The sequence below is a fragment of the Suncus etruscus genome, chromosome 1, assembly GCF_024139225.1.
Source record: "Suncus etruscus isolate mSunEtr1 chromosome 1, mSunEtr1.pri.cur, whole genome shotgun sequence".
In the NCBI taxonomy this organism is placed as follows: Eukaryota; Metazoa; Chordata; class Mammalia; order Eulipotyphla; family Soricidae; genus Suncus; species Suncus etruscus.
The window spans coordinates 132649322-132663176 of record NC_064848.1 but is presented as its reverse complement, the minus strand read 5'-3'; the positions used below and the strand labels follow the sequence as shown (position 1 = coordinate 132663176).

Sequence of the window (13855 nt, the reverse complement as noted above, 5' to 3'; positions counted from 1 at the left end):
TTTATTTACAAATGAAACTTAAAGTTTTGGTGCATGTGTTTTGAATCACTTGTTAAAAATGAAGTTCAAATATAAATTTTTCTCAACTGAATTAGCTAAAAGTTGAAAAATATAGTTTTCTAAAAGTTTGCTCAGGAGATTTAGTTATTGAAATGTAAATTTTATCAAATTGATGCAGATTGTAAATTTAATAGTACAACTTGTCAAAAAAGATCATAGAAAGATTAAGGCACTTGCTTGCATACATACAATTCTGGTTGAAATATCAAGTACTACATATGATCCCCTGATCACTGACAGTAAGGTGCTCTCATCACAGAGCCAGGACTATTCCCCCTCAAAAATTAGTACTGACTCATAACAGGATAGGCCATGTCATACATATTTTTGTTAATGTGTAAGTTGATGAGTTTATGGAAGAGTTTTTCAAGTTAACAAATGAAAAACCTTTTTGGAGGTTGTTGGAGATGTTTCCACCTCGAATATTGATTCTAAGGAACACACTAAAACGTTACCATTAAAACATAGAATCAACATCACAAGTAGTATGATAATTGGAATATTGATGCAAAGTTAGAAAGTGTGTTTTTTCTAGGAAGATTTTATACAAACATTGGCAACACATACATTAAAATTAACAGTTCTAGTTACATCAACATTCTTTGTACAATTCGTGTTGGAATAACAACTGCAATGAAAATTTTCAGCAAATTTATTCAGATCTTGAACTATAGGTTTCCCAAGAACTTGATATTCTTTATCTTCCCCAACCTCAATCTTAAAAGTATCTGGGTTCAGATGAAGATAATCATCTGAGTTCCAGTTTTTCCTTATACATATTCCTTCGTCTTGGCAAAGCACTTGGTTACATATTTTGGCTGCTAGGCTGACATTGAGTAAGTAAGGATTCAAAACAGTTTCCATGTAGTTTTGTAGTTTATTGCATGCTTCCTGTAAAGAAGTTAAGAATATGAAGGAACAAGTTAACATATATGGACATTCAGTCACTGTGTTACACATTTTTCTCTTTGTTGTTGTTGTTGTTGTTTTTGTCTGTTTATTTTAGTACCATTCACAACAATGCTGATTTTCAGTGGTTATTTCCTGTTGTAATTTGGTAATGCTCCAGGAATCAGATTGAATGCCAGAAATCAAACTCTGATCAACTACTTGCAATGCAAACTCCTGCCTCATATATAAAACATTTTCTACAACAAAAAAGTACAACAAAACCTGAAAGAAAATAAAAGATTTTTAGCTTATTAAGTAAAATTCCTTCTGATGTTTTATGTAACATTTTAAAATAATTATTTTCTGTGCTTTAATGCTACTGAATAATTGAGGATTATTATATTCTAGCTTTGATCTCCCTTGATTTTTCATATACTAACAGGGATAAGTAACATATTGTTTTATCTAGAGAGGAATAAATATATAATGCTTGCATTGTACCAGCTGATCCAGCTTTGATCACCTGCACTGCAAATTCACCTAAGCTCCACTAGGAATGGTCCCTATGCACAGATCTAAGAAAAAACACTCAGCATCATGGGTGGTGGCACAAAGCCTAAAATACTATATCTATGTAGTTATATATTAGTATACCTATTGGGTCTATCATTTCAATTCCATTAAAGAAAAATGTTCTGAATTTAAGAATCACTCTTAGTTATCCAGGTGACCTTGGGAAAATTAACCTGACTTTGCTTTAGCAAACAAAATACTGAAAACATCAGAAGAGTTATAATATCTCTCTTCAAGCTGTTGTAAAGATAACAGTATTTTAAATAAAATATGGAAGAGATTAGCACAAGGCTTTCATGTAATACTTGATTATCAATAAACATAATGTAATAAAAATAAAATTTTTCAGAAATTTTAAGTGTTACAGAAATAGAGCAAATCTGTTTATGTATTTTTATAAAATGATACTGTTCTTGTTTGATGAATTAAAAATAAAATTCTTCCTAGTGATGGAATTTGACTTTGATAAATGACATTAATATTTTTATTAATTTTAATTTTAATTAATTTTAATAAATTTTATTAATATAAGATATTTAGTATTAAGTTCCCTATGCAAAAGACATATGAGATTTCCTACCTAGTGTAGATGTCATTGCATAAAGATAAAGGTTAGGCAAATATAGAGACTAATGAATGAGCTTTATTGAGAAATCATTAGTCTACTCAATATAGAGAGATTTAAAACACCTAAAATAGTATCTTGCAGGCCAGAGAGATAGTAAAATGAGTAGTGAGTAGAGTGCATACCTTGCACATAGCTGACTTGTGTTCAATCCCCAACATCCCGTATGTTTACCTAGCCAATACAATGGTAATTTCTGAATGAAAAACCAGGAGTACTCCTGAGAACAGAGAAAGAAAGATTGACACCAGTTCCAGGTAACAGTTTTACTCTTGCTTGAGACAAAGACTTTGAAGAGGTGGATGATAAAATCCTATTATGGTAAGTTAAACAAGAATAAAATTTCAGAGAGAAAAGGACTAGGTTCTAATATGGGAAGTCTTGTTGGGCTAAAGAAAATGCATTTGGAAAAATTAATAAATTTATTATCTATAGAATAAGTCAAATATTTTTCAATCAAGCAGGTACATTAACATTTTATTAAAATAATCAACACTCAATAAGATCATTCCTTAAATGATCTTATTAAGCTTCCCTATGATCCAGAAATTCCTTCCCTTGCAATATACTCTAAGGAATCAAAAGCACAATTCAGGAAAGCCATGGTTAGACTTTGTTTATTACTGAACTATTATCAATAGCTAAAACCTATAAATAACCTAATGTCTAAGAACAAATATTTGGTAAACTATGGTATATGTACACAGTGGAACATTAATTAGCTGTAAGAAAAGATAAAGTCATGTAATTTGCTACTATGTGTATAGTCCTTAGAAAGTTGTATGTTGAGTAAAGTTAGTCAGAGGGAAATGGTCAGACACAGAATGTGTCATATGTGGGATATATAGAAATGATGTACGGATATAACAACACCCCCAAAGGCAATAGAAAAAAAGAACAGGGGCCGGAGGATAGCGCAGCAGTATGGCGTTTTGCCTTGGAAAGACCTCAGTTTGATCCTCGCCATCCCATATGGTGTCCCAAGCCAGGAGCGATTTCTGAGTGCATAGCCAGGAGTAACCCCTGAGAGTCACTGGGTGTGGCCCCCAAACAGAAACAAAACAAGCAAACAAACAAAATAAGAACAGGAAAATTATTTTTCAGTAAGAATCTTATCACAACTATAATCATGTTTGTAATCACGGTGTTTAAATAAAGATAATTAAAAAATAAAGAATCTTGTCACTGCATTGGAAGTTGAGAGCATATGCTAGGGAAAAGAATAGTGAAACAGTGGTAGAGTGGAAAAGTGCCTTCTCTATAGGCAGGCATGGTCCGGGAGAGGCATAAAAAGGATGGGACACTGTTGGAGAAAAGTAAATACTGTAAATCTTGTATAACTTCGAATAGTGTTGCAATATTGTATGCCTGAAACTTAATAATCACTTAATAATAATCATTTAATAAAAACTTAAGTTCACAGTTATTAAAAATAAAAAATAAGAAATGTATAAATAAAAGTCACTACTACAATTTGACATTAGAAAATACAGAAGAATTTCTCGTCTTCATACTGCCATGGTTTAAGCAAAATTAAAATGAGAAGTCCCACAGACCCTCACAGCCAGATGGTGGAGAAAAGACCTCAAAGAGAGGTCACATTTTTTTAAAAGTGGGGGTGGTATTTCTCAAGCTAAGTAATAGTTTAAGATATTTATATCTTATATATACTTAGTATATATATATATATATATATATATATACACATACATACTAAGATTGCCCCTGTTGCTATTCTAAATAAGGATATATTTGAGCGTTTACCCCCAAATAACAAAATAAAGGAAAAGGAATATACAAATGTTGCCTTGATTAAATATAACACTTTACCTGAGAAAATCTGTATCAAGAGAAACTTAAAAATAACTTTGTAATTATAAAAGTGAAGTTAAAAGAGTTTAAATTTAAGCAGTTTGCTCACTCAGATGAAAGGAACCCTTCATAGGAACACCTGGAAAACTTGCTCATCTTGTAATTTATAACGGAATTGACAACCAGGGTCTGGGAGTAAAAAAACTTGTGATGTTAAAATTTGCCCTTTTGAGCTTAGAGAAGCCTCTGACTCAACTTCCCTCTGTCTTTTCATTGGAATGTATCATTTATAAGGTTTGTAACCTAAATAAAGGCCTGTGAATTGTTTGTTGTGAAGAAACTTCTAGAACAATATGTACTATAAGGTTTTTTTCTAACAAGAGAGTACAATTTTTTAACCTTGCAAGAAAGGAGATGTAAGAGTTTTCTCACACATAAAAATCCTCTTTAAAAACATCACTGTATTTTTCAATAAACAGCACAATTCAGATTCACCCCCACAACTGAGTGTGGCTTTGTCATTCGCCTAATCCTGCATCCACTTTCCTGAGAACCCCAAGAATTTCCTGAAGTATTTGGACCAAGATAGCTATGACAATCTTCCCTTAACGGTGTTTTGAACAATTTAACAGTATTTTTAATAATTACCATTTTTTGTACCATAAGAAGGACCCCCCTCCCAAAAAGATGGGGGGAAATGTCTATGTATCTTATAGAGGTTTGCCACTTGGAGCTGAATCCTGAGTGCAGGGAGGAGAGCAGATACTAACCACTTGATATCCACAGTGTACACCGCCTTTATTGTGCAAGCATACCACAAACAATACATAATACAAGCAATCAGGTTAACATACTTTCACCATCACATATGGAGCTTTTGTTTAAGACTATTTGATTGCTGCTGCAAGTTTCTTATATATTAATGAAAAATTATTTTAGAGTGTTTTTTTACTTTCTAAAATAAAAAAAAAAGATTAAGTAAATAAGTTTAACCAACTGCGGACCTGAGTATTGTAAGTATACTTCAGCCTCAAGGCTGGTTGTTCCAAGATGCCATGTCTTGCACTGCAACATTTGCTTTGGAATATTTTTTTATCGATTATCTCTTCTAAAACCTTATGTGCATCTTATGGTTAGGTGCGTCTAGAGTGGAAGATATGGAATTTTCTAATTGCGTACACACATGCTCTCCTCAAATTCATTTGCATTCTTGTACTTTCCCACAAAATTTCTATCTTGAATATTTTTTTATATCACACGCAGCACTTTCAATGTAAAAGCACCTAAACAAACAAGCATGACAATGACTCATTTTTTTAATTTTACTGACAGACATGAATAAATTAATTTCATATATTATAGTTTATAAAATATTATCCTTTGGTATTTCAATATTTTAAAATGTAAGTCATTATTAGTATAAAAATTTTACAAAGGAAAATTTTAGAAAGAATTGATTCCTGACCATTACTTGCTTAATTACACAATACATTATCCAGTAATTAAACAAATAATGGTGTTCAAAAAGTGTAATCGGATGAATAAAAGCTGAACCAATGTATATTAAATTGTAATACTACTTTTAATAGCATAAACAGTAGCATAAAAATCACCTTATATTCTTGCCAGAAAATTTAGATTATAATATTGGTTTAAATACATAAAAACTAGATCATTTCAATCAGTTTCTTTATTTCCATTTAATTACACAGATTTAACTTCTTCCCAATTTGTTTATTAGCTGACTAAAACAAGTAAAAGATTTCTCCTTATGAAATAAATGCAAAATTTATTAATTTTTGATGTACTCAATATAATTGAACATCTACTATTATGTACCAAACATAGCATTTATTTTATTATTAAATATCATATCTATTAAATCTCAAAGTGTTTTCATCTATTTATTATCATTATTTTAACTTACCTTAGAATTGACTAAATTGAAGCTTGTCCATATTACAATCCCAGAGACCCCAAGAGCATAACTTTCACCAATTGTATTCACAAGGTCAAGCTGGAAAATGTAATAGAAAGTTAACAGAGAAATATCATGAAAATGTCATTTTTAGGAAAGTAATAGCAAAGCTAAGCATGCTGAGTTAACAATGATTTAACTAATTTCACATAATTTATTATCTTTCTTTACAGTCACTGTCCTCCTATTTCCAAAATACAATTATGTTCATTGCTTTTGAAATCAAGAAAGTAAACACTTGAAAGTAAATAGAAACTGAGTTATAGCATTGTCCATCCTATTCCATATGATTAAAAGGATCTATGATTAAATTAAAACCAATTTTAGTCTTACGTGGTACTCTGTGTTGGTATAAAATTACTTTTAGGCTCTTTCCTAAAGCATATTAAAAGCTGAAGAGATATTAGAGATGGCAGGGCAATTGCCTTCTATTGGCAGATTTAATTCAATTCTCGTCACCCCATATAGTCCCTGTTCCCTTCCAGATGTGTTACTGATCACAGAGCTAAGAATAAATCAGTGATACAATGTGTTGTGAGCCCCAAACCAAGTAAATATAAAGTAAAAGACTAATTTCAGTCCTTTAAAAAAATTTAAACAGCTGGGCATGAGAGAAAGTATAGTGAAAAAAGGCGAGCATCCCATATATACCCTGGGCACTACTAGGAGAAATTCTTGAGTGCAGTCAGAAGTCACCTCTGAGCACTGCTGAGTGTGCCCCAGGCCATCTCACTTAAACCCCAAGGGGAAAAAAAAAGAAAACAAAAAAACACAGTCAAATTCTGCTGAACAGCACAGTGGACACTACTTCATAGTTATCCTACCTAAGCGTACTTACCTCAGAAAGAAATTCTGTGGTTTGATCAGTAAAAACAGGACGTACATATACAAAAACAGGTAGTGGGTTTTCAGGATCCCGTACTTTAGAAAGCCGAATGGCTTCCATAATACGATTACGGGAAAATAGTGCAGCCTTTATAGTTGATTTTAAATGTGTATTCAAATAAATGGATGGATAAAGAGCAGTGCTTTTGTTCCACAACCAGTCTAGCAAATTATTTCTCTCCTTCTCTATTTTAGGGCAATTTCCAGTGTACACATCACCTTTTAAATAGTCATGATTATAACAATCAGGAAAAAGGTAAAAACCCCAATAGTTATTTGGTCGAAGTAACTGTCCTAGTTCCAAAGTCTGCAACATGAATTCCTTTCCTGCATTTTCAAATTCATTTTGGGTTTGACAGGCCACTTCTGCAGTACTAAAATTTGGGTTACTTTTCTTAACAAAATCAATTGATTTATTCCTGTAAATGTTCTTGCTTCCCCAGTTTCTTATCCAAAGAGGTCTCCACTCTTCCCAGTCAATGACAGCCAAACCTAATTGGTCTTTTGGCATGTATTTCAGAATGTCTTCCTTAGCCTTCTCCAAATGGGCTGTTAGATTTCCCAGCTGAGGAATTCCTCCAAGTATTTCAGTTTTGTTTTTTAGGTCTATGTGTGGATAGAGACCAAGTTTATTGATGTAAAATAAGGTAACATTTTGACTAATGGCATCTTCTTGGGGGTTTCCTATTAATGAATAGAAGCTCAGATCCAGAGAAATTTCAAATTTAGTTAAACAGTAGTCACTTGGAGAATTCCAGGCATGGATATAAGTCGTTTTTGAGATTATAGGAGGTGCTCTATAATCCGCATTCAAGAAAATTGGAAACAAAAAGAAAATGAATACTGCTTTGAATACTCTATTGAAGCCAACAAAGCTACAAGAGCAGATACACTTTGCTCTTAGAATTTCCATTTTATAGAGTAAAAGCTATCAAAATCACATAGATTTATAAACTTTGGTTTATACCATAATTTACATAAAAATAAGCATTGAAGAAGATAATGATCATATTACATTTAAATATAATCCTTCAAGCATCATGTTTTAGATATGTTTTGCAAGTTGCTCATCTACAATTGAAAACAAAAAGAAAGAAATATAAATTACATAGTTACATTGCATTTCTGAATCAGGATGGTAAATTTACTAACTTTTTAAACTTTAAATGCTTAGACTTACTTAATTTTTGAAGATAGAGTACATAAACCCTTGTGTTAAAATCAAGAAATCATTTCCTTTTGTATGATAGGATAATGTAACAGGTCATAGCTGAGCTTGTAGAAAAGTGAATATATGTACTTTTATTTTAACCTCCCAAGCTGTGCAGAATGGTATACAGTGTAGTTATGCAAAAAAATCTTTCAAATTAAAATGAATTATTGAACACATTCTGCTTGTTATTTTATGAAAGATCACTTTCATAAACTTGTCTGTTAACATGAGTTCTCAGAGTTTTGAGAATGAGGTGGCTGCAAACTAAAGAAGGGTACAAAATCTTTATTACTAAAGGATAAAAAGTCAAAAGTTTTCTAAAAAAATTTTAATTACACACAATCTCCAAATCAGGGACAAATTCAAGTGCTCTTCAGAACATTACTCCATTATACCTAAAAATAATGTAGTCTCATGTTTAAAGTTAAAAAATGTTTTGTTTCTATTCCATTAAAAGAATATATTTTGTCCTGGCTTAAATATACAATATCCGACTTTGATCTCATAATCTTTGTTAAGTTAGATATATTGTCACTCTGATTATAAACTTGATGTAATTAGTTTATTTGATTAAAGTAATTATAGTATATTTGTGAGACAATAAAAATGGCCTATTCAAGGGCAAGAAAACAAGCTACATACAATTTAATATATATGTAAATATCACATATTATTTACAAAAATACCTACAAGATGCCTTATTTAGTCTGTGGTTCTTGCAAAAACCCAATTCTTTTCTTAATGAGAAAATTGAAGATATGACCATTTCACATTTCTCCCAAGTTTATCTATCTTATTATCATAACTTCTTCAACTCTTCCTACTAGTACAAAATACTACTCTGAGTAAGATCATTGACAGAACAAACTAAAATTTTTAGTTCTGTTATTGTCTCTTATTTTAGAAAATTATGATTAATTTTTATTAATGTATAATATTATAAAATTAATTTTTACAAAATTTCTTGTGCTAACAAGATAACAGTTGTCAGATTCAAAAGCAGAAAAGCAAGAAAATGCCCCACATAATGCCTAAATACATAGCTCTTAAAACTGGTAAAAGAAAGTCAAAGGGAGAACAAAGTAAGCAAAAGAAGGGAAAGAAAATATACAATTTAATCAGAGAAACAAATAAAAAATAAACCTTCTTTTAAATATAAATAAAACTAAGATAATTACTTATTACAGATAAAATAATCAACCCTTAACTAGACTCATAAAAAATAAACTGTAAGTAATTAATATCAGAAATGAAAGGGGAGAAGTTACAACAAATACCATAGAAATTCAAAAAATCAACAGAAAGCACAATGAACATTATATCATACAATTGGAAATGAATAAATTTTTGGAATCCTATAGCCTCCAAGGCTGAATTAAGAAAAATCAGAACTCTTGCATAGACCAATTATTAACACAGAAATCGGAACTATAATTAATAATCTTCCCAAGAACAAAGCCTTTATACAGAAGTGTTCACAAATGATGACTCCCAAACATTCAAACACTTTCAAAAATGTGACAAAATTTATAAAGTCATCTTAATTTGACATCACGTTTCTAAAACACTTTCAATAAAAGTTCCAAAGTAAGATTATTATTTTATTGCTATTAGTAGCAGCAATGATAATATTTAGGGAGTACACAAGAAGGAAAGGCAAATTTTAAAAAGAGGTGAAAAATATTTTTCAAAACTTGGATAAACTCAAGCTTTAAAATTTATGCTCTCTAATTCTAATCAACGTACTCCACACTTTATCACAAAATTTAATGAAGTGTACTCATTTGTAAATTAGTTCACGCGTATATGACAAAATTTACTTAATATAAAAATTGTCCTATTTTAATTTTAATGGCAATGAAATTTAAAACAAAATAAAAGAAATTAAATTAATTTTAAAATTTTAGTCCCACTTCCTTATACTACATTACATGTGACAAATTTTAAGTGCAAAAAAAAAACTAAAAAAATAACTGATAATTGCGGGCCAGAGAGATAGCATGGAGGTAAGGCGTTTGCCTTTCATGCAGAAGGTCATTGGTTGGAATTCCGGCATCCCATATGGTCCCCAAGCCTGCCAGGAGCAATTTCTGAGCATAGAGCCAGGAGTAACCCCTGAGCACTGCCGGATGTGACACAAAAACCAAAAAAAAAACAAACAAACAAACAAAAATAACTGATAATCAAAGCTTCGATAAGTGAAATGCTTCAGGAATAGAAAAGTGGCAAAGCAATCAGAAACAGTTTTAGGACCTGTGAAATAGTACCTAGCAATTAAAATGTTCGAAATTTTTTTAGTAGTGTTTATTAATGGTCAGGAATTTTTTCTCACACCAGCAATTTTCAGTTGTCTACTTTCCCACCAAGCGTACTGCATAAATTGAAGCTTCCATCTTTTTTTTTGGGGGGGGGGGAGTTGTTCTACACCCAGGGGTTACTCCTGGCTATGCCCTCAGAAATTGCTCCTGGCTGAGGGACAAGCGCCTTACCGCTGCTTTACCACTCTGGCCCTAAAACGTCCATCTTTGTATGGAGCTTAATCTTTGAAGCTTGAGCTCTTCTGGGTTCACCAGTTTAAAATAGAACAGATGTTTTTTCACTCTCAGAATGTGTTGCCTGGATTTTCTGTATTTCAATAGAATTTTTTGCATCAGCTATATATTATTATGTTTACTCTATTTTATTCAGTTTTTTGGATCTACATACTATAAGAAATGTATATTCAAATGATTATCAAAAAATAACACCTCTTTTAGTAAAAACAAAACACAACATTACTTGGTTCATGCCCACCCAGGGACACAAAAAAAAAAAAAACACAACATTACTAAAAACTTTTTAGTTAATATAGGCAATGTATTATATATGCAATTGATTATGTAGATATTTTTGTATGCAACTTTTAAAAAATTAGACATTGAATTTAACTGGTATGTAGTACTTGAGTATATTTGAGCATGGTATCTACAAATGGTCTCTAATATTGTACTTTTCTTCCTTTTAGTGTTACTATTATTTTCTTTAAAGTATATTTCATACACATAACTATAATAATTTTACATAGGTTCTTTCACATTGTATTTTTACATAATATTTTACATGTATTTTTACCACTTCTGCTATATGAACCATTAAAAATTCCTGGTAAGAACCATGTTACAGAGAAAATAATGGCTCCTGATATTTCCCCACTAGAAAGGTCTGGGATGATATATCTATGGTATTTTCAAAAAGTCTCAGGAAGAACCTTAGCAGTCTGACACCATCCCTTGACAATCTTCCAACAGAAAGGGTACACAGCTCTGCAATTTAACATATCAAACTCCAAGCTACCTAATTTGTTTTAAATCTATCAATTCTATTGATACCATAGTACCTTTTAGTGTTATATCACTTATCACAAGAAATCTGATGGAGAAATTACATAGCAATCTACTAAATTCAGTAAAACTAAGCAATAATAAAAAGGCCCAGCTAGTACCAAACCACAGCCCAGTAAATCCTTAGACACTGACTTTAGTAATATCATGGAGAGATATAAAAGTTATTTCAAATTGATCTCTGTTGATCTCAAATTTGATCATTACAGTTGCTACAAAAGGAAGATCATCTAATTTTAAGAGACTAAAGATTGACACCAAAATAAATCAGAACAAATTAGCCAACTCAGATAATTTCCTCTTTCCATTAGTGGTTTTTGTTTGTTTTCTTTGTTGAGTTTGGTTTGATTTGGTTTTGGTGATCCTGGTGTGTTCAGGGATTACTCTGGATTCTGTGCTTTCAGATCATTTCTGGAAGGTTGGGGAGACCATCTGGGTTTGACCTAATGCAATGCAAAAATCCTATGTGCTGGAATACAGTGTAGTCACTCTAATTATTTTCTTAATAAAGTTCCTGGTCAGTTTTTCTCAAAAAAATTATCTCTAGAAGCTTCAAATTAGTTCTGTAACACTACAAATTGGTAACATTTCTTTATAAGACATATATAAACTTTTAGTTTAACCTGATTTTTGGGTCTTTATACTGGGGTTTCATTTATAAATATATTATATACAGTATTGACTTTTTTCTGCTAAACTGTACATCTTATATGAATTCAAAGTTCTCAAGATATCTAGGAGTGAGATAAGATTCTTTTTTTACCCCTAATTCCTCAAATATGATAAATACCAAGTAACTAAAAAGGAGATAAAACCCAAGATCATTTAATGATTCATAGATTATTTAATATTAATTATTCTCTAGAAAAATATGATAATCTATGTAGACTTTAAATGAATCATTTTGATGCAAATTAAATACCAACAAATTGAAACTGCAGAGGAATCATTATATAAAGATGAAAAATGCCATTGCAATAGCATTCATCTCTACAGGAAATTCTGAAAGAAATATCAGAAAGTCTTCATCATTCATGAATGTATTAGAGATCATATTGACTCAAACCTTAGTATGCACTGAATTAATTAGATTGACCCTTTATCTATTAAGTTTACAAATAAAGAACAGTTAAAAATCAGATTTCTGGGGCCGGAGAGATAGCATGGAGGTAAGGCGTTTGCCTCTCATGCAAAAGGTTATCGGTTCGAATCCCGGCGTCCCATATGGTCCCCCGTGCTCGCCAGGAGTGACTTCTGAGCATGGAGCCAGGAGTAACTCCTGAGCACTGCCGGGTGAGACCCAAAAACCAAAAAAAAAAAAAAATCAGATTTCTGCTCCGTTTTCTTCAGCAAGCCTAACTGAAATCTTGCTAACTTGCCAAATAAACTTACCTGTAGTGTTAATCATTTAAGATAAGCAAGATAAAATAGATGAGCTACAAACATATAAATTGTAAACAAGTATTGACAAAATATCAATTTATAAACCTCATCGTTTTTACATTGTTTTATTACTTTGGTCACACAGTCTGACTGCTTTGCATGGATTTCAGAGTAGAGGAGAGCTGGAACTGGAAGGACAGTACAGCATGTTGCCTTGCATGCTCCTATCTAGTTTTGATCCCTGGCATTATATGTGGTGCCCTGAGCCTGGCAAAAATAATTATTAAGTACAGAGCCATGAGGTAATGTCAGAGTGCATGTGGTTATGGCCCCAAACGAAATAAGACAAAAGAGTACTTACTAAAAATCACAGAAACATTTGCTAAGGGAAATTTTATGTAACAAACTCAAACCAGCTGATTTTTTAATACTTCTATGTTCATTATATGCAGACATTAGAAGTAACCACTAATATCCATTACAGACCTGTTATAATAATAAAGTGTCTATTTAGTATATCACATATGCCACAAATTGACAGTTGTTAACCTGAAATAAAAATAATTTTTAGCATGAACCTTTTTCATACTATTAGAAATCAGTACTGATATTGTAATTTTCTTTGCTCCTGTGTATGTTAATAAAGACCAGAACACATTTACCCTTCTAGAGGAGAAAATGTCTTTGATACACACACACACACACACACACACACACACACACACACAGAATTTGCACCTATCTAATGGCTACTTAAAATTAGCATTTATTTTATAATTGACTAACAAGCACATTGATATTTCTTGATTAACACCAGCAAGAGTATTTTATGCTTTCCTAATATAGTTCCAAAGTCAACCTACCCAAACTATTTAACTTTAATAAATTTTATTTGCTGGTGATGCTAAGTAATTCAGAGTCTGTGAATAATAAAGCAAGTATAACCATATTTTTGTGACATTTCAATAAAGCAATCTCTATAAACAGTATGTAATATACCTATGATGGATTTTTGAGCTTGTACCATTACATATTGATTATTTGAGTTTGAAGAT

At 31.5% G+C, this 13855-nt stretch overlaps 1 protein-coding gene across 1 annotated transcript; it reads right to left on the bottom strand.

Moving 5' to 3' along the window:
- Positions 1-591: 591 nt before the first annotated feature.
- On the bottom strand, positions 592-7737 carry LOC126017584 (hyaluronidase PH-20-like). Its single transcript, XM_049779606.1, has 3 exons — positions 6778-7737; positions 5889-5978; positions 592-951 (listed from the first exon to the last, which is right to left on the bottom strand). The coding sequence occupies exons 1-3, from the start codon at positions 7735-7737 to the stop codon at positions 592-594; spliced, it is 1410 nt and encodes a 469-aa protein (XP_049635563.1).
- Between the last annotated feature and the right edge of the window lie 6118 nt (positions 7738-13855).